Source organism: Podarcis erhardii, assembly GCF_964252035.2.
Source record: "Podarcis erhardii genome assembly, chromosome: 7".
In the NCBI taxonomy this organism is placed as follows: Eukaryota; Metazoa; Chordata; class Lepidosauria; order Squamata; family Lacertidae; genus Podarcis; species Podarcis erhardii.
In genome coordinates, this window is record NC_138511.1 from 82,643,428 (window position 1) to 82,665,456 (window position 22,029).

Here is a 22,029-nt window from a genome sequence, read left to right on the forward strand (position 1 = left end):
GAGGGCACAAGGAGAAGGGGACGACAGAGGACAAGATGGTTGGATAGTGTTCTTGAAGCTACCAACATGAGTTTGACCAAACTGCAGGAGGCAGTGGAAGACAGGAGTGCCTGGCGTGCTCTGGTCCATGACTTCAAGAAGAGTCGGACACGACAAAATGACTAAACAACAACCCCCCCCCCAAAAAAATCCTGAGGATTGTAGTTTGTTAAGGATGCTAAGATTTGTAACTTTATGAGGGGTGAACTAGGATTTGTTGGGAAAAAGAGCTGTGCTTTAGATGTCTGGTGTATGTGAGAGCTAAGCTACAGCCTCTCTCTTTCCCTACACCATTGAATAAACACAGAAGGCTTTAAAACATCTGGAACTAAGGTCATGGCTTCATGCATGCTTGAGATCTGCCGACAGAAGGGCTGCCTACTGCTAAAGAGGCCCCAAAGGCAATACTATTAACAGTGGTTTGATCTACACAGCACTTCTTTTGTTACCATCCTGTTTAAAGCTTCATCTGATCTCTGCAGATCAAGCTATTGTTAAAAGCACAAAGAACACAACCCATTTCTCCCTGATCAGCTGGCAACCCTAAACAAGAGATGAGGAGGTAGCTTAGGGTTCCTGTCAGAATTGCTGCGTGCATCTGGTTTTCCTGTTTGCTCACCAAATGTCCCCTAGAGCAGGGATTATTGCCAAGTCTTGGGGGCTGGTGGGCACACTTGGAATTCTGAGAAAGTGCCATGGGAACCAGTAATACAAAATGGCTGCTTTGGGGATGTAACATAACAAAATGGCTGCCACAGCCAGAAGAGCAGAAAAATAGACAGTACCCCATCTATGAGGGAAAAGGCACCTACACCAGCCACCATCGTGCTCAGTCACAGACAGAAGCTTGTTGCATAACTCTTGTTCTCAACAAAAGCTGGGTGTCCAATCCTGGTATCCAATTAAATGTAGGCATTAAACGAGAGACCATGTTCAATACAGGAGGGGCTGAGCCACTGTCTAAAGAGGATATGAAGAGAAAGAGCAAGCATTCTCTTACGCAGCATGGATTTTTGAGGGGATATTTACAGAGACCTTTCACCAGTAGCATAGCACTCACGGGCACCATGTTGGCAATCCATGCCTTATGGTGACTGTTGTATGGAATAGACAGACATGTATGATGACATGTAGTGCTTGTGACAGTAGAAGGGCAAATGAGGATATTATTATAGGTCTTTTTGGGGTGGGGTCAGTTTGAATGATACCTGTGGATCCCTTCCAAACCTGTGATCCTGTATCTGTGAGGTTAAAATCTCTAAAAGGAAACCAGGCAAGCTGTTCCTTTTGTGAAGGTGATGGCCTTAGCTAGCCAGTTAAGTACCCTCATTTACATGTCCAAATAAAATGCTCTGGTGCCTTTGCAAAAAATGGACTGACTTTTTCTCACCTGACTTGGCTGGATGCCAAATTGTCTTAGGATAGAGAACAAGAGGCCAATCCCTAAATAAAGATGATACAGTCTCCACTGGCCTTCATTCCAAGGAAACCACACTCTGGGTAAGCACAGGAGCCCCTAGAGTTTCTCGCCGCTGGGAGATTAGAGTTGAGTGCAACAATATATTTGAGAGTGTTCTGGAAAGTAGGGTGTTCGAGGGAGCAGGGAATCAGTATTTTGGGCAGCCCTGTTGGCAGATGAACAAAAGAAAAAGGCAATCAGGAGTTCTGCCCCTCTAGAGACTGGCCTTGCGACCTTGTGCGAAGATCCTTATAGGATCATTACGCTCTCTTTCCCACAGAGCACTGAAGGTTAATTAGTTAATGGCTTTGGGCCTTCTTAGAAATCCTGAGTGCCATTCTCACAACCACCGTCGGCAGGCCCTGTAACTAATACTCCTGCAAGGGTTAAGTATTCATCGGGGCGAATTCTGTTCCATGCTCTCGCATTCTGAAATCCTCCGAGCAGCATTGTCTATGTGGCTGATGACATCTCTAAAGCCAGCCTGAGCTTGCAGAGAACGCCAGAGTTCCCCTTCAGAGCAGAGAATGACCTTCTGCTTGGCAGAATGAGGAGTGTCGGTAAAAAATGATGTGTGCTTTGCTAGGCAGCTTCAGTGAGCTATGCATAAATGTATCCGTTCATAAATATTTATTCATTAATATAAAATATTCACACCAAAAGCTTCAGTGTTTGAATTATTTCATGCATTGGCCACATTATGCTGTTTTTATGCTTTGAGGTTTTTTTTCATGGACTTGAAATCAATAGAGATACAGTCATACATCGGGTTGAATTAGCTTCGGGATAAGTATTTTCGGGTTGCACGCTGCGGCAACCCGGAAGTAACAGAGCACGTTACTTCTGGGTTTCGCCACTCGCACATGTGCAGATGGTCAAAATGATGTCACAGGCATGTGCAGAAGTGGCAAATCGCAACCTGCGCACATGCGGGTTGCGTTCGCGGGTTGCATGTGCTTCTGGATGCGAACGGGGCTCTGGAACGGATCCCGTTCGCATCCAGAGGTACCACTGGATGTAAAAGTGGGGCCTTCAAGCAAATGTTGTAAGGTTGCGAACGCCTGTTCACTATGCCAGCTGTACCATTTTTTCATGGTATAGCTGGGAAGTCTTTGATGTATGGGATTGCTTTTAACTGTTTTAACATGGGGCTGTTTTTAGTGTTGATGTTTTCATTGTGAAAGCACTCCAGTGTGTTTTGTAGGAAGTAATTTGTTATGTAGTGAAGTTTCACCCTGGGCCAGCAGGGGGATACTGTATATAGTTTTCACTCAGGTCTGTAGATAAGTTTTCACTCAGGTCCACGTCAGTTATTTTAGGCGGGAAACTCTGGGCTGTTGTTGCTACAATGTTGACAGCCGGCTGCCTATAAAAGCAGGCCGGCTGAGCTGTTTGCAGTTAGTTCTATTCCAGCTTACAAAATAAAGAGCTACTTGGAGAAATCGCTGTGCCGTCTGCTATGTCAACCCACAACTTAACATAATTAATAAATGAAATAATTATAATAAATAATGTGGAGGAGCATTCTGAACCAGAGTATACCCCCCCTGCAACAACTTCAAGTGGTGCAGTCCCTTCTGCCACTACCACATTCTACTGCTCAAACCTCTCACACATGCAGAGAAGGACGCTATTTCAGTGATGGCAAAATGTGCCTTCTACCAGCTTTCATGGATAGAGAACTTTCTGGGTGTTGGTGTGCGGTGCATACATGCCCTGAACATATAGCACCCTCCAACATTTATCTGATAAAAATAGGGATGTCCTATATAATACTAATACTAATAATTTTATTATTTATACCCCACCCATCTGACTGGGTTGCCGCAGCGGTTGTGGGAGGCTTCCACCACACATAAAAACATAATAAAACATTACAAAATGAAAAAACTTCCCTAGACAGGGCTGCTTTTAGATGTCTTCTAAAGGTTGTATAGTGTCCTAGCCCCTTGGCTCAGGGTGTGTTTGCATAACTCCATACCCTCCAAAATTTCTCTGATGAAAACAAATAGGGACTTCCTAAAGGAAAAACAGGATGTTACACGATCAAATCAGAAACCAGGGCAGCTTCTGTAAATCCGGGACTGTTCCTGGAAAATAGGAGCACTTGGAGGCTCTGCCCATTTTGTATTTTCTTCTTACAAATATATGCATTTTTAAACACACACTTTAACACACCTTGTGAGCGCATCTTTGTACCCATTCCTTGTCAGGGGAACTGCACTGTGAAATTTGGAGAAGTGCAAATGGAGTGTTTTGCTAGTAAAGAGGGGAAAAGAGGAAGTGATGATAATGAAAAACAGAAGCTGTTTCTCTCCTTCAAGCAAACCTCAAAGGAGTTCCTGGTAAAACAAAGGCACATTTTTCATATGTTGTGGACACGTAAAGTAGTAAAAGAATTTTGGGAAATGATTTATAATGAGTTGAAAAAAATGTTTAAAGTAACCTTTTTTCCTAAAAAACCTGAAACGTTTCTTTTAGGAATTCTAGGTACTGAAATCCTAAGGGAGCAGAAAAGACTATTTATGTATGCAACCAAGGCTGCATGGATGTTATTGGCCCACAGATGGAAAGAAAATAAAGTCCCTACCAGAGAAGAACGGCAGATTAACTTGATGGATTATGCCAAATTGGCAAAGATGACCAGAAGGAATCAGGAAGACCAAAATTTTAATAAGCAATGGGAGAATTTATAATTTATCTTAAAAACCATTGTAAACAGTTAAAACTGTTAGTAAGACTGGAATAACACTTGTAGTTTAATGGTGAATTTGGGATATAATGGAGATGTAAAAGATTTGGATTATCGTAAAAGATGCAGGAGGAAATGATTAACAACAGGACCCACAAAGGGGAGGAGGGAAGTCTGAGAGATCCTTTGGAATCTTGTCTTTATGTTGTATATGGATATGTGATTGTAAAACTTTGATCTGAAAACCAAAAAACATTTTCTAAACAACAACAACAACAGAGTTCCAGGTAAACTAGGCGTTTCAGACTAGTCACCTTCCTACGCCACCTTGAAGGCTGATTCCACCACGGGTTTGCCTTCGTTATCAAACCAATAAATGCTTTCCTCCTTTTCCTCTGAGTGCCCTCCCTTTAAAGCCACTCGCATTTTAGCCCAGAACAGCTTCTGAGCCTCGGGTTCTGCGGGCCAAGAAATATAGGTCTTCTTTAGCATCACTTTCCGCATGCGGTGATAAGCAGAGAGCTCCCGCTCTGGTATGTCCTCCAGGAAAACGGGGATAAGGACATCCTTGAGTTCATCAAAAAGCCGGTAGCTGGCCAGCTGTATCTCCATGGAGCACCACTCGCTTCTCAGGTACCTCCGGCTAATCACGCAGATGGTATGCCGACTGTTGTGGATGCTGTCAACTATATTGTCTATAATATATTTCCCGGGCTGGAAGTCCCGGTGGTGGAGGCAGAGACGGAAGACGGGACCCCCTCCTTTTTCGAGACTGGGCACCAAGTGCTCCAGCACCCAGCTCTCGTCGGTGGAGTTGTAGGAGACGAAGGCATCAAATTTGTAGTGGTCGTCCTTGCCGTGCCTCCAGCGATCACTGACCCATGCCCGAAGGACGTAGAAGTGGTATTTCAGGCGCCAGTAGGTGCGGTGGTAGAGGAACGGCAGCACCATGTGCAGCAAGAGAGCCGGGAAGGTGAAAAAGAAGAGGTACACGCCCACATCTTGGAAGCAGACATGGGTATCAAAGCTATAGACATAGCTATTAGGCTGCCCAGAATTGCAGGAGTAGTTGTACAGGTAAACCACCTGTACCTGGCTGTTGTTCAGCCACAACTGGAACCAAATGTTATCGCAGGTGCAGGACAAGGGGCACTTGCGTAGGTCCAGGTTTCTCAGGGAGGTCAGCTTTTCCATCACGCTGCTATTGATCGTCTGAAGCTCGTTCTTCCCCATTTGCAGGACGCGCAGCCTGCTGAGGTTGCCGAAGACCTCCAGGGTCAACGTGCGGAGGCCAGCGTTCTCCAGGTTCAGACTAGTCAAGTTTCTAAGGTTCTTGAATATGCCAGGTGGAAGGTTCCCCATGCCGTTACTGCTATCAGCCAGGCTTAGATACCTCAGCTGCCCTAGGTCATCAAAGACATCAGGTGCAATGGAGAGAATTTTGTTTTCTGACAGGTAGAGATAGAGCAAGGACCTCAGGCCCTGGAAGAACTTGGCAGGGATGATTTTCAAGCCATAAGGTTGCTGTCCTTGGAGCTTGAGGTCATAGAGTTTGTGCAGGTTCAAGAAGGGAGGCTGGCTGTGTTGCTTCATGCTGATGTAGTTTATCTTGTTGGCTTTCAGGTCCAGAACCTGGAGAGTGCTCTGCACGGGTTTAAAAAACCAGTGACTAATGTATTCAATATGATTGCCGTCCAGATAGAGATTGGAGAGATTCCTCAGTCCCTCAAACGATGTGTTGGTCAATCTACGGATGTTGTTCCCCCCGAGGTCTAAAATATAAAGGCTCCCAAGGTTCTTGAAGACACCGGGGAAGAGGACAGAAACATGGTTGTTTCGGAGATTGAGGGTCTTGAGGCTCTTCAAGTCGTCAAAACTAGTTACGTAGAGATCTGTTAGAAGGTTGTTATCCAAGCGCAGCTCCCTGAGGTGTTGCAATCCTTTCAAGGCATTTCTGTCCAGGACGGCAATGCTGTTGATATTGAGGTGGAGCGTCTCCAGATTAGGGGCATAGCAGAATGCCTGAGCAGATACCGAAAGGATACGATTGAAGCGGAAAGAGATGGTTGTCAGCTCATTTAAGGGAGCGGTCTTAGAGCAGGACTTTAATTTGTCCAGCAAGTTGTGTTCCACAATCAAAGTCTTCAGCTGGTTTTGTACCACACAACCCATCTTCTCCCTTACACATCCCAGTGACCTGAGACGGTTCCTTGAAAGGTCCAGCAGCAGGATGGGAGGGCATGCCCCAAAGGTGCCGCTATTCACATTCCTGATGTTGTTGCTCTGAAGATGGAGAGACAAGGAATGATTGGATGCATTGAGATGCTCACACAACTTGGTCAGCTGATAGGATTGACTTAAATGCAACCCAGAGTAATTTAGGGTCCAAGGCCGCAAGTCAGAAACTTTTAAGACCCGGAAAATGTCTAGGCCATTCCCCATCAGCTCCAGGCTGCTGAGGTTTCGGAGGTGGACCGTGGCAAAAGAAGATGCATTGGAGATCCTGTTGTAAGAAAGGTCCAGTTTTTTTACATTTCTCAGGAACTCTGGTTCCTTAACGTCCACCCTATGCAGGGAATTGTTACATAGCAGGAGAGTAGACAAGGAAGTGGGCAGTCTTGGTTCAGACTCCAGGGAGGTCAGGTTATTGTTACACAGATTCAGCACCTTCAGGCTTGTCAGTCTCACTAAGCTCAGAACTACTTCTTCAAAGTTCTCCAACTTGTTGAAATGGAGCTGCAGTGCCAGGAGGTTCTGAAATGGACTAAATGTATCCTCTTGGATTTTGCTCAATTGGTTATGGTGCAAGATGAGGGAGGTGAGGTTTGGCAAACCCAGGAAGACATCTTTGGATAGATTCACAAGGCTGTTGCAGGAAAGGTTGAGGGTCTTCAAGTCTGTGAGGTTCTCGAAGGCCCCGCCTTCTATCACTTCCATTTTGTTGAAGCTCAGTTGCAGGTCCTTCAGCTTTGGGAGGTGTTGGAAGCTCCCGTAAGGCAAGAACCGAATGAAATTATGGGATGCATTGACCACTGTAGCATTGTTGGGAAGGTCCTTCACGGCGCTGGAGATATCTTTCAGGAAGCGCTGCATGCACTTGAAATAACCTGGATCCCACTCGGAATGGTAGCAGTTCCTGAAACCGTAAGCAGCTGCCCATTGGGTGTGAAGTAGAATGAAACCCAGGAAAGGAAGCAGGAGACCCATTCGGCCCATCTCTGATTTGGGATGCTCAGCCTTGGGTCACCAGAAAAACCTGGAACCAAAGAACATTAACTGTGAGACTTCTTTGAACTTCTGTGAAAGACAATGTGAGAGTTTGAAAGTTAGGAGTATTACCGTATTTTTTGCTCCATAAGACGCACCAGACCATAAGAAGCACCTAGTTTTTGGAGGAAGAAAACAAGGGGGGGGAAATTTTTGAATCCCAGAAGCCAGAACAGCAAGAGGGATTGCTGTGCAGTGAAAGCAGCGATGCCTCTTGCTGTTCTGGCGTCTGAAATAGCTGCATAGCCTGCATTCGCTCCATAAGACGCACACACATTTCCCCTTTTTAGGAAGGAAAAAGTGTGTCTTATAGAGCAAAAACTACGGTATTTGACATCTTTCCGCAGGGCCTGCAAGACAAAGCTGTTCCACCTGGCCTTTATGTTTCCCTCCCCTTATGGTCTTGATTCATCGGCTACTTTTAAAATGAGGCTGCATTTTAAATTGCATTTTAACTTGTATTTTAAATTGGTCTTTTTCTTTTTCCCCTATTATGTTTTTACCGTGATTTTATTGGTGTTAGCTGCCCTGAGCCCGGCTCTGGCCAGGGAGGGAGAGAGGGCGGGGTATAAATAAAATTTATTATTATTATTATTATTATTATTATTATTATTATTATTATTCCATTTATGGATGTTTTTCGACAAGGCATCCTAAGGTGATTATAATTTAATAGGCAGTGACATATATAAAAATAGAATAAGTGTTTATGACAATATTTTATATACACACACACACAAACAATTCAAAGGAAGAACAACCCATACATAAAACCAATACAAATCCAAGGCAGGTCCCAACTGGGATAAACATCTCAATTTAGGATGTTTGCTGAAAGAGGGAAGCTTTTAGCAAGTCCTGACAATGGACAAAGACATCTCAGGAGCTCTGCATAAAATGCACCAATCAAGCCCCAGCACCTTTTACTGCACAGGGCTGTCATCTGATTAAAGGAATCTTAAGTGATTCATTGATGGAATTCGTTGTATGAGTTGTAGTTGATTCATTCCTTAACCTATCAATTAAATCTCCATTTGAGTAAAAACAGTACCATGGCTCAGAAGCAAGAGATGCTTTCTTTCTTTTTAGATGATGTACGCATGTGTCCTGTCAAGATTTATCTAAGATGAGGAGAAGGAAAAAATGTCATGCCTCATTTCAAATACCGTAGTCCTTTTTCATTCAATTTACGTTTCTAGCATTACTGAGGATATGGGGTGGGCTGAATGAAGATGGTTTAGATGAAGAATTGATTTGGTATATTTATTCTATATTTATTGTTAGGTGCCAGGATGCTTATTGCAGGACAATGAAAATATTTAGAGGAATGAAAGAAAGATTTATGGTATAGTCAAGTTGGTAGATAGTTACTGCTGAAAAGGTAACTAAGAAATTAAGGTATTACTAAATGACAATCAAAAAATTGTCAACAATGTGGCAAAATTTTATTTAGAGTTTGGAGTTTAGAGTTTGGATTTGATATCGTGCTTTATCACTACCCTAAGGAGTCTCAAAGCGGCTAACAATCTCCTTTCCCTTCCTCCCCCACAACAAACACTCTGATTTTATATATTAATGATGACAATTGTGTTAAATTGCCTCTTGTGAAATATGCTACTATTTGGAATTCTTATTAACTTTTCAGCTTTGAGTGAGGATATAAAACCTTGACGACAGTACCCTGATATATCTAAATAAAACAATTTTTTATTTTAAAATATTACTAACCCACCCAACAACATTGCTTCCCCAGAAAATGAGAATGAAACAACCCAAATTTCTACGTTGTGTGTGTTTAATTCTAGTTTTCATTCAAATGCCTTCGCCTCGCCTAAGGCACGGACCACCGCTGGAGCCACTGGAACACCCCCCCAAAAAATTTTTGGGGTGACTTTTGCTATATAAAGGTAAAGGGACCCCTGACCATTAGGTCCAGTCATGGCCGACTCTGGGATTGCGGCGCTCATCTCGCTTTACTGGCCGAGGGAGCCAGTGTACAGCTTCCAGGTCATGTGGCCAGCATGACTAAGCTGCTTCTGGCGAACCAGAGCAGTGCACGGAAATGTCGTTTACCTTCCCCCCGCAGTGGTACCTATTTATCTGCTTGCACCTTGATGTGCTTTCGAACTGCTAGGTTGGCAGGAGCACGGACCGAGCAATGGGAGCTCACCCGAACCGTCGACCTTCTGATCAGCAAGCCCTAGGCTCTGTGGTTTAACCCATATACACTGGCATTTATTTGCATGGGGGGGGGGGACGACAGGTTAGTGCTCCTCGCCCCCGACTTTTTAATGGACTTCTATTCTTTTGCTTCTGCCACCAACCACAGCTCATTCTCCAGCCCCAAGAAGGAAAGAAGGAAGGAAGAGGCGGCCTGATCGGAGAGTGTCACCAGTGCAAAATTAGAGCTTTGGGGTGCTCTGCAGCTGCTAAGCTGGGAAAAGCAGAACCTTTTAAGTGAAAAGAGGCCCCTCCATTCCTCTCCCCCACGCCATCCGGACCTATTAGAGCTGTGTTTTTTGCCTGAGGAGGAAGTGAGAAGCAGCGACGTCTGGTGCAGCAACAACAGTGGTGCTATTTTTCATGAAAAAGAGGTGCCAGAACTCACTATGAATGCCTCCCTTGTTCTCTTGTAATGGCAATGGCGCCCACCTGAGAGGTGTCAGAATTGAGTTCCAGTGAGTTCCGGCTGGGGGGAAAAGCCCTGCATATTTCTCTTCTCAGCTTTATTTTAGAATAGGAAGATCCCTGATCTTTGTGCACCTTTTCAGACACCACCACTACTCTGTTGGGAAGGTAGCACCATACAGTTGGAGGAAGCACAGGTGATGCATTTTTAAGTCAACATGTGTTATATTGGGGGAGGGTCAGTCTGAACGGAACCCCATGCACCTTCCAGACCTGTGATCTGGGGCAGGGGGACCACGTAGAATGTATGAAAGCAAGCTAGCCAAACCAGCTCATTTGTCTGGCAAGTTAAGCACCACAATTAGCATAACCAAGTAAGTTGCTCTGTGCCGTAAAACAAATGCCATCAGGCATGGGTAGGCAAACTAAGGCCCGGGGGCCGGATTCGGCCCAATCGCCTTCTAAATCCGGCCCACGGATGGTCCAGGAATCAGCGTGTTTTTACACGAGTAGAATGTGTCCTTTTATTTAAAGTGCATCTCTGGGTTATTTGTGGGGCCTGCCTGGTGTTTTTACTTGAGTAGAATGTGTCATTTTATTTAAAATGCATCTCTGCGTTATTTGTGGGGCATAGGAATTCGTTCATTTTTCCTTCAAAATATAGTCTGGCCCCCCACAATGTCTGAGGGACAGTGGACCGGCCCCCCACTGCAAAAGTTTGCTGACCCCTGCCATAAGGGGTTGCGCTCAGTGGCGTAGCGTGGGGGGTGCCAGGGGTGCCGGCCGCACCGGGCGCAACTTGGGCGGGGGGCGCACTCGCACTAGCAGCTCTCTGCCCCTACTAAAATCCACGGGTTAGGGAGCCCGCGCTCGCTCGGCTTGGTGAGGAGGTCGCAGAAGGGGGAGAGCAAAGCCTTCTGCCACGGGCAAAAAAAGGAGAGGAAGCCGGGCTGGCTGGCTGGCTGGCTGGCGGGGGTCTGGCTGCGCCTGCTGCTGCCGTTGCCGCTGCTGCCGGGCTTTGACAGCTTGGCGAAGCGGAGGGAGAGGAGCTTTATGGTAATTGCGGCTCTCTCTCCACTGGCCTGCCTTCTGGGTAGCGAGCCGAGCCGAGCAGGGAGTCTGGCAAGGGGGCGGGAAGAGACTTTCCCCCCTTTTTTCCACCTCGCCTGGTCAAAAAGGAGAGCGGAGTCTCCTCAGGGCGCCCTCAGGCAGGGCAGGGCAGGGCAAGGCAAGCAGAGCGAGGAGGAGAGAGAGGGGAAGGGGGGGGGAGCAGCCAGGAAACGCCGTGGTGTGGAGGGGGAATCTTTTAAGGAGAGAAAGCGAAAAGCCTTGGAGAAAGGGAAAAAAGGAAACAAAAGAGGCAGCTCCGGGAGAGCGCGGGGGAAAGAGAAGCCTCACTGCTGCTGCTTGGGAGAGTAAATTACTGTACTTGCCTTGCCCCGGGTTAGGGGGCGCAAATTACTTGCCTTGCCCCGGGTTAGGGGGCGCAAATTACTTGCCTTGCCCCGGGTGCTGATAACCCACGCTACGCCGCTGGTTGCGCTTAGGACTCAATCCCTCCCAGTTCCAGTGCTTTTTTTCTAAAAAAAATATGTTTAGGGGGTACTGTCATTTTCCTACTCATATTGAAATACTGCCCCTCAAGGAGGCCAAATTTAGATTCACAAAATGTTTAGGGGTATGTGTACCCCTGCATCCCCCCAGGAAAAAAGCACTGCCCAGTTCCATTATATGAAATTGCCTTAAAACTGAATCGGGTTATTTATTGGTCCATCTAGCACGGAATCTACCCTGACCAGCAGCAACTGTACAGTGGGGAGCAGCGAATGCCCCCCCCCCATTTTCTGGGAGCTGTTGTTTGGTAAGGGTGCTGGGAGCTATTATGACAGGGTGGTCCAATGTGCGACCCAACCCTGAGGCCTTTTTCGGCGGCCCTCAGCGACGTTTGACACACCCACCCACCTATCGCAGGCCTCATGCTGCCTTCCCGAAGCTGGATAAGCAAGCCACTAGGCTTTGGAAAGAAGGTATGAGGCCTCTGACAAAGGGATGCGGGTGGCGCTGTGGGTTAAACCACAGAGCCTAGGACTTGCCGATCAGATGGTCGGCGGTTCGAATCCCCGTGACGGGGTGAGCTCCCGTTGCTCGGTCCCTGCTCCTGCCAACCTAGCAGTTCGAAAGCACGTCAAAGTGCAAGTAGATAAATAGGTACCGCTCCGGCAGGAAGGTAAACGGCGTTTCCGTGCGCTGCTCTGGTTCACCAGAAGTGGCTTAGTCATGCTGGCCACATGACCCGGAAGCTGTACGCCGGCTCCCTCGGCCAATAAAGCGAGATGAGCGCTGCAGCCCCAGAGTCGGTCACGACTGGACCTAATGGTCAGGGGCCCCTTTACCTTTACTTTACTATGAGGCCTCTGACAGGATTCTAGAACCTTTCCACCTTCTTTCCACGCCTCATTCCCAAAACATGGCAACTCGCTTAGCCAGCTTTGGGAAGGCGCTGAAATCCTGCCACTATTTTGTGGCATTTTGGTTTGGTCCTAATGAAGGCATTGTCTTATTGTGGATTTGGGTTTTTTAAAAAAAAAATATTCTTAAGACCTCCTGCATGCAAATCTTGTATCCTACCACAAGGGATAGGCAAATCTGTCAATTATAGTTCCTGTCGGTTTCAATTCTCCATTTTTATTTTTTTTTAAGTGCTCACAAACATTCATCAGCGAAACGTGGCACACACGTTTATATGAAATGTTGCCTAATATACACATTCTTTGCTAAGCGACTCCCCCTGATATCATGGGTTTTGACGTTATTTTCACTAATATATGCACAATTTTTAATGCACCATTGAAAATGCACACTTTACCTTCGTGTGTGCATTTTGATATGCGTTAGCTGGACAGAGAACTTCATTGCAAAATTCGGAGAAGTGCAAATTTAGAAGTGCGGTTGTGCTTTGGTTCACATATTTTTTTCCAGAAAGTGCACATTAGCTAGGTTTGCCTTTAAATATAAACTGAATTGAATTTCTGTTCTATCCCTACCTGGGAGTAAGTCCCATTTAACTTTGCTGGGCTTTAAATGCATAGTGTACATTTTTAGTAGTAGTCCTCTTCATCTATTTTAAGACAATTTGTTGTGGTTACATTTTAGTATCTCAAAATAATTGTGGCAATGCAGTCACCTCCACCTTTTAAAGGGAATAGACTGCATGCACACCTAGTATACAGAGTTGGAATCAACGGGATGCAACTCATTTGCCCCTGCAGATTGACATACAGTGGTACTTTGGTTCTCAAACTTAATCCATTCCAGGGGTCAGTTCAACTCCCGAAACAGTTTGAAAACCACCAAGGCACAGCTTCCGATTGGCTGCAGGAGCTTCCTGCACTCAATCGGAAGCCACAGAAGCCGCACCGCATGTTCGGCTTCCGAAAAACGTTTGCAAACCGGAACACTCACTTCCAGGTTTGCGGCATAGGGAGCCAAGCTGTTTTAGTACCAAGGTACGGCACTGTGGGTTAAACCACAGAGCCTAGGATTTGCCGATCAGAAGGTCGGCGGTTGGAATCCCCGTGATGGGGTGAGCTCCCGTTGCTCGGTCCCTGCTCCTGCCAACCTAGCAGTTTGAAAGCACGTCAAAGTGCAAGTAGATAAATAGGTACTGCTCCAGTGGGAAGGTAAATGGTGTTTCCGTGCACTGCTGTGGTTCACCAGAAGTCATGCTGGCCATGTATGCCGGCTCCCTCGGCCAATAAAGCGAGATGAGAGCCGCAACCCCAGAGTCGGCCACGACTGGACCTAATGGTCAGGGGTCCCTTTACCTTTACCTTTACCACAGTACCTGCATGGAAAGGGCAGATAGAGAGGAACTTCCAGTCTTCCTAGACTGTCCTTTTTGTGCTGACCCTTTGATCTTCCTTCCACATTAGACCTCATTTCCCCTCCAAATGAAAACCAAATTGAATTTATCTCCCCTGACCTACTTACTCCAGAGCTATGTGGCCCCCTCCTATATGAAAGCCTATAAAGTTGATCCTGGCTGGGGTTAGATTGCAGTGCTATAGCTTAGGGCCCCACTCTCTTGGGGGTCCCCCAAAAAAGTAAAGGAAAAAAACTTGGATGTACATTTCCAAAATATAAGATAAAAAACAAATAAAATAAAACCTACATACAGCAACAGTGTTTTGTGTTGTGTAGGCTCTTATTTGTTACGTGCAAATGACTTTAGAGACCTATTAGGTCCATAAATTACCATATAGCATCTATTCAACACGAAAAACAGCGACAATCTGTTGTTGACAAAGGACAGCTGGACATATAAAGGGCCCCATTCCCTTCAGGAGCTGAGGGCCTCATCAAGTTGATGCTGGCTGGGGTTAGATAGCAACAGTGGCTCATTTCTCTCACTCCAACCACAGTGAGCAAAATGTGACGTAAAAATCCCATTACATACTGCCTACAATTTTTAAATTGCACGGTGGGAAATTATTCCCAGGAATATTTATAGGATCCTATAAATACACACAACACAAGCAAGACTTGGGAAGTTCCTACCTGATTCCGCCAGCGATTTAGATCTTCATGTTCTCCTTGGCACCGGTGCAGCTAGTTCTGCTTTCAGACAGTCACTGATCTAGTATGAGTTTCTCTCTTTCTTTCTAAATTGTTTGAGAGAGTTGGGTGTTGCATGATTTAAATTTAAGGGGGAAGTGAGCTGGACTGTCGTCTTTCAGTTTTGTTTCTGACAGATGGAAACATTGTCTTCTCCTTTTACGGTGACGGGTGACTGGAGGAAGGTGACAAAAGAGGACACCTGGGCCTGGGTGGCAAGGGAGCAGGGCACAGTAGTGGATCGGGACAATATTCTACTTGAAAATAGGGATATTCCATTGCCATGCCAGCTGGGGTTCTTGGCAGTTGTCACCTGACTTCTCCTGCAAGCAGAGCAATAAAAAAGTGTTCCCAAGCTGATCGGTTAAAGAGTGCTTTCACCAAACCTATATCCCCACATACTTAGGGATTAGAAGCTTGAAAAAACGAGGAATACAATCAGAAATCAAGTCTATCTCCCTTCCTTCCTGAACTTAAGATTGGAAAAATGAAAAACTGAAACAAACAGATCCACTCGTTCCTAGTGGTACGGTAAAAAGGTAAAGGGACCCCTGACCATTAGGTCCAGTCGTGGCCGACTCTGGGGTTGCGGTGGTCATCTCGCTTTACTGGCCAAGGGAGCCGGGGTACAGCTTCCGGGTCATGTGGCCAGCATGACTAAGGCGCTTCTGGGGATCCAGAGCAACGTAAGGAAACACTGTTTACCTTCCCGCCGGAGCAGTACCTATTTATCTACTTGCACTTCGACGTGCTTTCGAACTGCTAGGTTGGCAGGAGCAGGGACAGAACCGCCGACCTTCTGATTGGCTAGTCCTAGGCTCTGTGGTTTAACCCATAGTGCCACCCGCGTCCCTCAGTGGTAAGGTAGCACAACTGAAATCTGGTTTTCGTGAACTATTATCACAACTCTTCTTAAAATCCATTGCTTCTACAAGTGGGATGGGTTTAAGATCTCCCAAGACCAGGTTTTCCTGCAAATTTCTGCTGCTCTCCCATTCTCTTAGCTCTTGCCTCTTCCAGCCCTGAAATAGCACCTTTCTCATTCCACTCTTCTCAGAACAATACAATTACACGTCATAATTTGTGAGAGAAAGAATATATGCTTTTTCATTTAAAAAATGATAATAAATCGAATATTTTGGCCACATTCAACACTCTTTCTTGTTATAGTGGTTGTGCTTTTACTCAAGAGGAAACAATTCCATGCCCCCTGAGTATTGCAGCTGGCCAGTGAGAGTGATCATATGACTCATTTTAAAACATGCTTTACATTTTGATTATTCAGCATAGCATAACCATTATAGTTTACAGCACAGATTCAATATTCACAAGTGCACAAGTGCTTTGGGTTCATTTATTTCACTGCAATCCCACAGCTCCTCCAGATGTCCTGCGTTGATCATTCATCCTGATTGGCTTACGCAGAGGTTAGATTAAATCCAGTCTCTACTTGGCCTTTGTCCCGATTTCTTTGCGGGGTGTTTATGCAACAAGGGTGCATAAATCCTGGTTTGCTTGAGGGTGTTTTTAGGTCTTCCCACAAATCATTGGCTTATTCTGCACTTCCCAACGCATTTCCCCATCTCCTTTCTAACTGCAAAAGTGACACTCCTTTTTTAAAAATGGATTTGTTGTGTTGGGGCAGGAGAGGGGAATCTTTTACTGCCTTCCTTTCTAGTTGTGGGTAGGTGGGGGTCAGAGGCTAAAGTCAAAGGTGTGGAGCAATGCACATATATCAGTGGCGGAATTGGGGCTTTCAAATTTCAGCAGTGCCCTGTGTGGTACCGATATTGACCCTCCCCCTCCGCCCGCTCTCACCTTCTGAACTACATCATTGTTGCGGTGACCCCTGCAGTGCCTTCTTGGCTCAGCACCCAGGGCAGGCAAACCTGTCATGCTCCCCTAAACGTGACACTTCATCAGGGCTGGGTTTAGGTTTGATGAGGCCCTCAGCTACTGAAGGTAATGGGGCCCTTTATATGTCCAGTTGTCCTTTGTCAACAACAAATTGTTGCTGTTTTTGGTGTTGAATAGATGCTATATAGTAATTTAAGGACCTAATAGGTATCTAAAGCCATTTGCACACGTTGCCATGCAACCAGTCCATGCAGAATGTAAAGGTAATGGTAAAGGGACCCCTGACCATTACGTCCAGTCATGGCTGACTCTGGGGTTGCGGCGCTCATCTTGCTTTATTGGCCGAGGGAGCCGGTGTACAGCTTCTGGGTCATGTGGCCAGCATGACTAAGCCGCTTCTGGCGAACCAGAGCAGTGCACGGAAACGCCGTTTACCTTCCCGCTGGAGCGGTACCTATTTATCTACTTGCACTTTGACGTGCTTTCAGACTGCTAGGTTGGCAGGAGCAGGGACCGAGCAACGGGAGCTCACCCCGTTAGGGGATTCGAGCCACCAACCTTCTGATCGGCAAGTCCTAGGCTCTGTGGTTTAACCCACAGTGCCACCCGCGTCCCATTTGCACATGTTGCCATGCAACTAGTCCATGCAGAATGTAGGCACCCTATATATAGAAATGAGCAAACCAGTGATATTTTAGGGAGCAGGCTAGCAGGCGGGGCCCATTACTTACACCATAGGAGCCTACACAACACAAAACACTGGTACTGTATATAGGTTCTATTTTATTTGTTTTTTTATCTTAGATTTTGGAATTGTACATCCAGTCGTCGTCCCCTTTACATTGGGGGGGGGGAGAAAGTGGGGTCCTAAGCTATAGCATGTTTAGCTTATACTAGGTAAATCTGGCACTGTACTGCATACATTCCATGTTTATATTTCTATACTCTCCATCCAGGCGAACAAGAAGCATTATCCGAGTTCAAGGAGATTATCAGAGTTCCAAGGAGCTCAAGGGAACTTTCTTCTGAGTAGATGTGAACACTGAAAAGGGTTCTGAGGCATCGCAGATACGCCTGCAAAGCTTGTTTGTCTCGGCATGGTAGCAAGCATTAACAAATTAAGCATGCCCGCTGCGAGCATCAATGGCACAGTCTGCCACCTTCATCTCTCTCCGACAAGGTTTTTATTTTAGTGTGCTGTTGGACACAAAATGCAGAACAGCTGGAAAGGTGCTAATGTGCAGTTTGGGAAACAGGAGGGGGAGGCAATCAGACGTGTGTGTGTGTGTGTGTGTGTGTGTTTATTACAGGCAATGCCAGGGACAGCAGGGACGCAGGTTATATAAGGCTAGGGTGAGCTCATTTTCCATACTTAAAACAAACTGCCCAAACCATATTAAAACATCTTTTTGGCTTGTACTTCCTCTTCTTCACCTTCATCCGTGGGCAGGTGATGTTTTGTTGCATCCTTGTGAATAGCTTTAAGGCGCTCCTATTTTTGTACCTGTTACACATTTATTTTTATTTATTTCACAAAATTTATACATGTTTTTTAGTCGTGTCCAACTCTTCGTGACCCCATGGACCAGAGCACGCCAGGCACTCCTGTCTTCCACTGCTTCCCGCAGTTTGGTCAAACTCATGCTGGTAGCTTCGAGAACACTATCCAACCATCTCATCCTCTGTCGTCCCTTTCTCCTTGTAAAACAAACAAACAAACAAACAAACCTCAAGCAGTTTTCAGAAAGATAAAGACAATACAGTGGTACCTCGGGTTACATACGCTTCAGGTTACATACACTTCAGGTTACAGACTCTGATAACCCAGAAATCGTGCTTCAGGTTAAGAACTTTGCTTCAGGATGAGAACAGAAATCGTGCTCCGGCGGCGCGGCAGCAGCAGGAGGCCCCATTAGCTAAAGTGGTGCTTCAGGTTAAGAACAGTTTCAGGTTAAGTACAGACCTCCGGAACGAATTAAGGACTTAACCCGAGGTACCACTGTAAATAGATTCAAGAAAAGAAAAATCACAACCCTACTTTAAAACACACAAATGTCCAAATGCTAAAACAGGTTAAGATTTCTTATGTATGCAGTGACTGATTTCATAATTCAATATATTGGTTGATTGTGACAAAACGACCCTCCAAGTGGTGGCAAAAAGATTAAAATGGTTAAGTTATCAGTTAAAAACAACAACTATTTAAAACATTTAAAAATTGCTAAAATTGACAATAAGCTAAAGAGCAGATTGAAACACACGGCAACATTTTATATATCTGGTTGCGCTAGCCTAAACAAAAATGGCTTTAGAAGGAATACAGCGAAGGTGTCTGTTTGACGTCAATAGGCAAGCATTGTGCACTCATTTCCCTCCTGGTCCCTCTTCCATGATCAATGAACAGCAGCACAAATGCTCTTAATGCTACTGAAAAGCTCTGGCTTCATCTTGAGAAACGCCCCTGCGAGGAGCGAGCCTTGCAATAACCCCTTGCCCTTACGCCAACCCTGCAAGCTCCTTCCACTGCCATTTATTAATCGCTTTCGGTCCTGCAAATGCACAGTAATAGAAAAGAAAAATCGTTTGCTTAGGATGCACATTGATTTCCCAATAACTTTGCTTTTTTTAAAAAAAGATGGTGGTACAACGCACAGTGTGCTCCACATATCAAGCTGTCGACACCTGCCTCTGAATCCTCCGTAAAAACAATTCATGGGACCCTTTCTTGTGTGCTGCTTTCTCCCATGCGTCAACAGCTAAGTGGGTGCAAGAGGTTCAGCTAGCTATGGCTGAGGTTTCCTCTACAATCAAGCGGCCTATAAATTTTATGAAATAAGAAAAATAAATTTCATCATCAGATTGGGGGCAGGGAATCCACTCTTCTTAGTGAGCTGGGGAAGTGGCTATCTCTGGGTTTCCTGAGACTCCATCAGCTGATATGAGAATGTGAAGATTCGAGGATGTGGCGAGTTTTGGAAAGTGATGTGGTATGTGCGCATGGGTGAGTGGGCTTTCATGTGGGCTAAGGTTGCCAGCAGACCAGAGAAAGTACTGTCCAGCTGCTATTTTTGCTTCCTGAACAGTTGTCAGAAGGCAGATTCTTCCAGGACTAGTTTTCATAACGCCCATGTGAATAGCAACAACCATTTTAATGCAGCAATAATAATAATAATAATAATAATAATAATAATAATAATAAGTATTTGCTTTTGTGTGCACGCACACAAAAGCTCATGCCAATAACTAACTTTGTTGGTCTCTAAGGTGCTACTGGAAGGAATTTTATTTATTTTATTTATTTTGTTTTGTTTTGTTTCGACTACGGCAGACCAACACGGCTACCTACCTGTAAGTAGTAGTAATAATAATAATAATAATAATAATAATAATAATGATGATGATGATGATGGTAGAATGGTTACATTGTTGCATGCATTGCAATCTCTGAGTGGCAAGAGATTATAGGAGTGCCTGCACTTATCCAGGTTTTGTTTTTCTTGGAATGAAGAACTGTGTTGTTGTTGTTGTTAATTGCCCACCTAAGCTGGGCTGCAACATCAAAACACAATATTCTTCTTCTTTGGCAATCCCTCGTAACTGAGTAAGATTGTCTTCCATAAACATGGTTTTAACAATGAGTCTGTCAGTGACTGTGGAGGCCAGTTCTGGATCCACACGTCCTTCCACAGTGGGGACATTGGTTTCTGGGAGGGAGATGATCACGGTGTGGATTTGCCAAGTGGCTTGAGCAAAGTGTCTGGGCCATTCTAGCTTCTCCTGATTGCTTTGGCCACAGAACCTTTCAAACACTTCTCTGCACATCCGCAAGCAGAGGCAATGCTGCTTCTGAATGCCAGTTGGTGGGAGCCACAGGAAAGGAAAGTGCTGTTGCGATCAGGTCCTGTTTGTGGGCTTCCTGCCTGTACGTTTCCGAGCACAATTCAAAGTGTTGGTGTTGACCTTTCAAACCCTAAACGGCCTCGGCCCAGTATACCTGAAGGAGCGTCTCCACCCCCATCGTTCTACCTGGACACTGAGGTCCAGCGCCGAGGGCCTTCTGGTGGTTCCCTCACTGCGAGAAGCAAAGCTACAGGGAACCAGGCAGAGGGCCTTCTTGGTAGTGGCACCCACCCTGTGGAACACCCTCCCATCAGATGTCACAGAGATAAACAACTACCTGACATTTAGAAGACATCTGAAAGCAGCTCTGTTCAGGGAAGTTTTTAATGTGTGACATTTTAATGTATTTTTAATCTTTGTTGGAAGCCGCCCAGAGTGGCTGGGGAAACCCAGCCAGATGGGTGGGGTACAAATAAATTATTATTATTATTATTATTATTATTATTATTATTATTCCTGCAGGCATCTGGGTGGCCACTGGGAGAACAAGATGCTGGATCTGATGAACCACTAGCCTGATCCAGCATCTCTCCTTATGTTCTTACTTCTATATTTGTTGTGCCAAGCACAGCTGTTATTTTGTGCATTAGTTAAATCATTCAGGTGGGACCATCAGGTTGTTTCAAACCATTTGCTTGGCCCCAGAACTGTTTTATATTAAGAATTGTCGAGCCCAGCGTATCCAGGGATATGCACTGACGCTAGTTACTAGAGTCAAAGAGAACAGCTGGGAACCGCTGTATTCTTGACAATAGAAAAAAAAGGATTGACAGATAAACTTGTTTTTGTTTTTTTAAAAATCTGCATACCAAAATGCTCACGCAGGTGAGATCTGAGGACCGTCAACCCACGAAGGAATTAACCACTGGCATTTTAACCAACGGGTGAGCTGGTTACATTTCAAAGCATTTAGTCAACGTAGATATAGATACCGTTTTGAGGTATTGAAGAAAATGTACCTACAGTTTAATAAATGCTTACTCTTAAAAAGCAAATTCCTCTTTCATATTTCCTCTGTTACGGTTAGCACATGGGTAGGCAAACTAAGGCCCGGGGGCCAGATCCAGCCCAATTGCCTTCTAAATCCGGCCTGAGGACGGTCTGGGAATCAGTGTGTTTTTACATGAGTAGAATGTGTCCTTTTATTTAAAATGCACCTCTGGGTTATTTGTGGGGCCTGCCTGGTGTTTTTACATGAGTAGAATGTGTGCTTTTATTTAAAATGCTTCTCTGGGTTATTTGTGTGGCATAGGAATTAGTTCATTCCCCCCCCCAAAAAAATAGTCCAGCCCCCCCCCACAAGGTCTGAGGGACAGTGGACCGGCCCCCTGCTGAAAAAGTTTGCTGACCCCTGGGTTAGCATATTAGAACCATCGGGTGGGGGGGGGGAGTGAACCCACACTCTTCGTTTCACCCACTAAAGAGGAAATTTATGGTATGGAAGAACTTATGCTTCATCCTGAGGGTTTTTTTGGTCCTGCTGGAATGTGTCGAACTCTGATCATGCCTTTTGCTTGTTTGGATAAAGGGTAGAAAGAGAGGTGTTTGCATGTGTGTGGAAATGAGCCTACTG

General features: G+C 45.4%; 1 protein-coding gene across 3 annotated transcripts; it reads right to left on the reverse strand.

Moving 5' to 3' along the window:
- Window positions 1-4,166: 4,166 nt before the first annotated feature.
- LOC309345595 (uncharacterized protein) lies at window positions 4,167-14,809 on the reverse strand. Of its 3 annotated transcripts, none has more exons than XM_081868770.1 (3): window positions 14,643-14,687; window positions 8,509-8,578; window positions 4,167-7,446 (listed from the first exon to the last, which is right to left on the reverse strand). In XM_081868770.1, the coding sequence occupies exon 3, from the start codon at window positions 7,404-7,406 to the stop codon at window positions 4,509-4,511; it is 2,898 nt and encodes a 965-aa protein (XP_081724896.1). In that variant the 5' UTR covers window positions 7,407-7,446; window positions 8,509-8,578; window positions 14,643-14,687; the 3' UTR covers window positions 4,167-4,508. The 3 variants fall into 3 exon arrangements, with proteins under 3 accessions (XP_081724896.1, XP_081724897.1, XP_081724895.1); XM_081868771.1 differs by lacking the exon at window positions 8,509-8,578 and adding an exon at window positions 7,530-7,572 and having other exon boundaries at window positions 14,643-14,665; XM_081868769.1 differs by lacking the exon at window positions 8,509-8,578 and having other exon boundaries at window positions 14,643-14,809.
- Window positions 14,810-22,029: the final 7,220 nt, after the last annotated feature.

Bases quoted from the DNA above. Each gene is read 5' to 3' on its own strand.
- LOC309345595 (XM_081868769.1), bottom strand. From the start codon at position 7,406: ATGGGCCGAATGGGTCTCCTGCTTCCTTTCCTGGGTTTCATTCTACTT.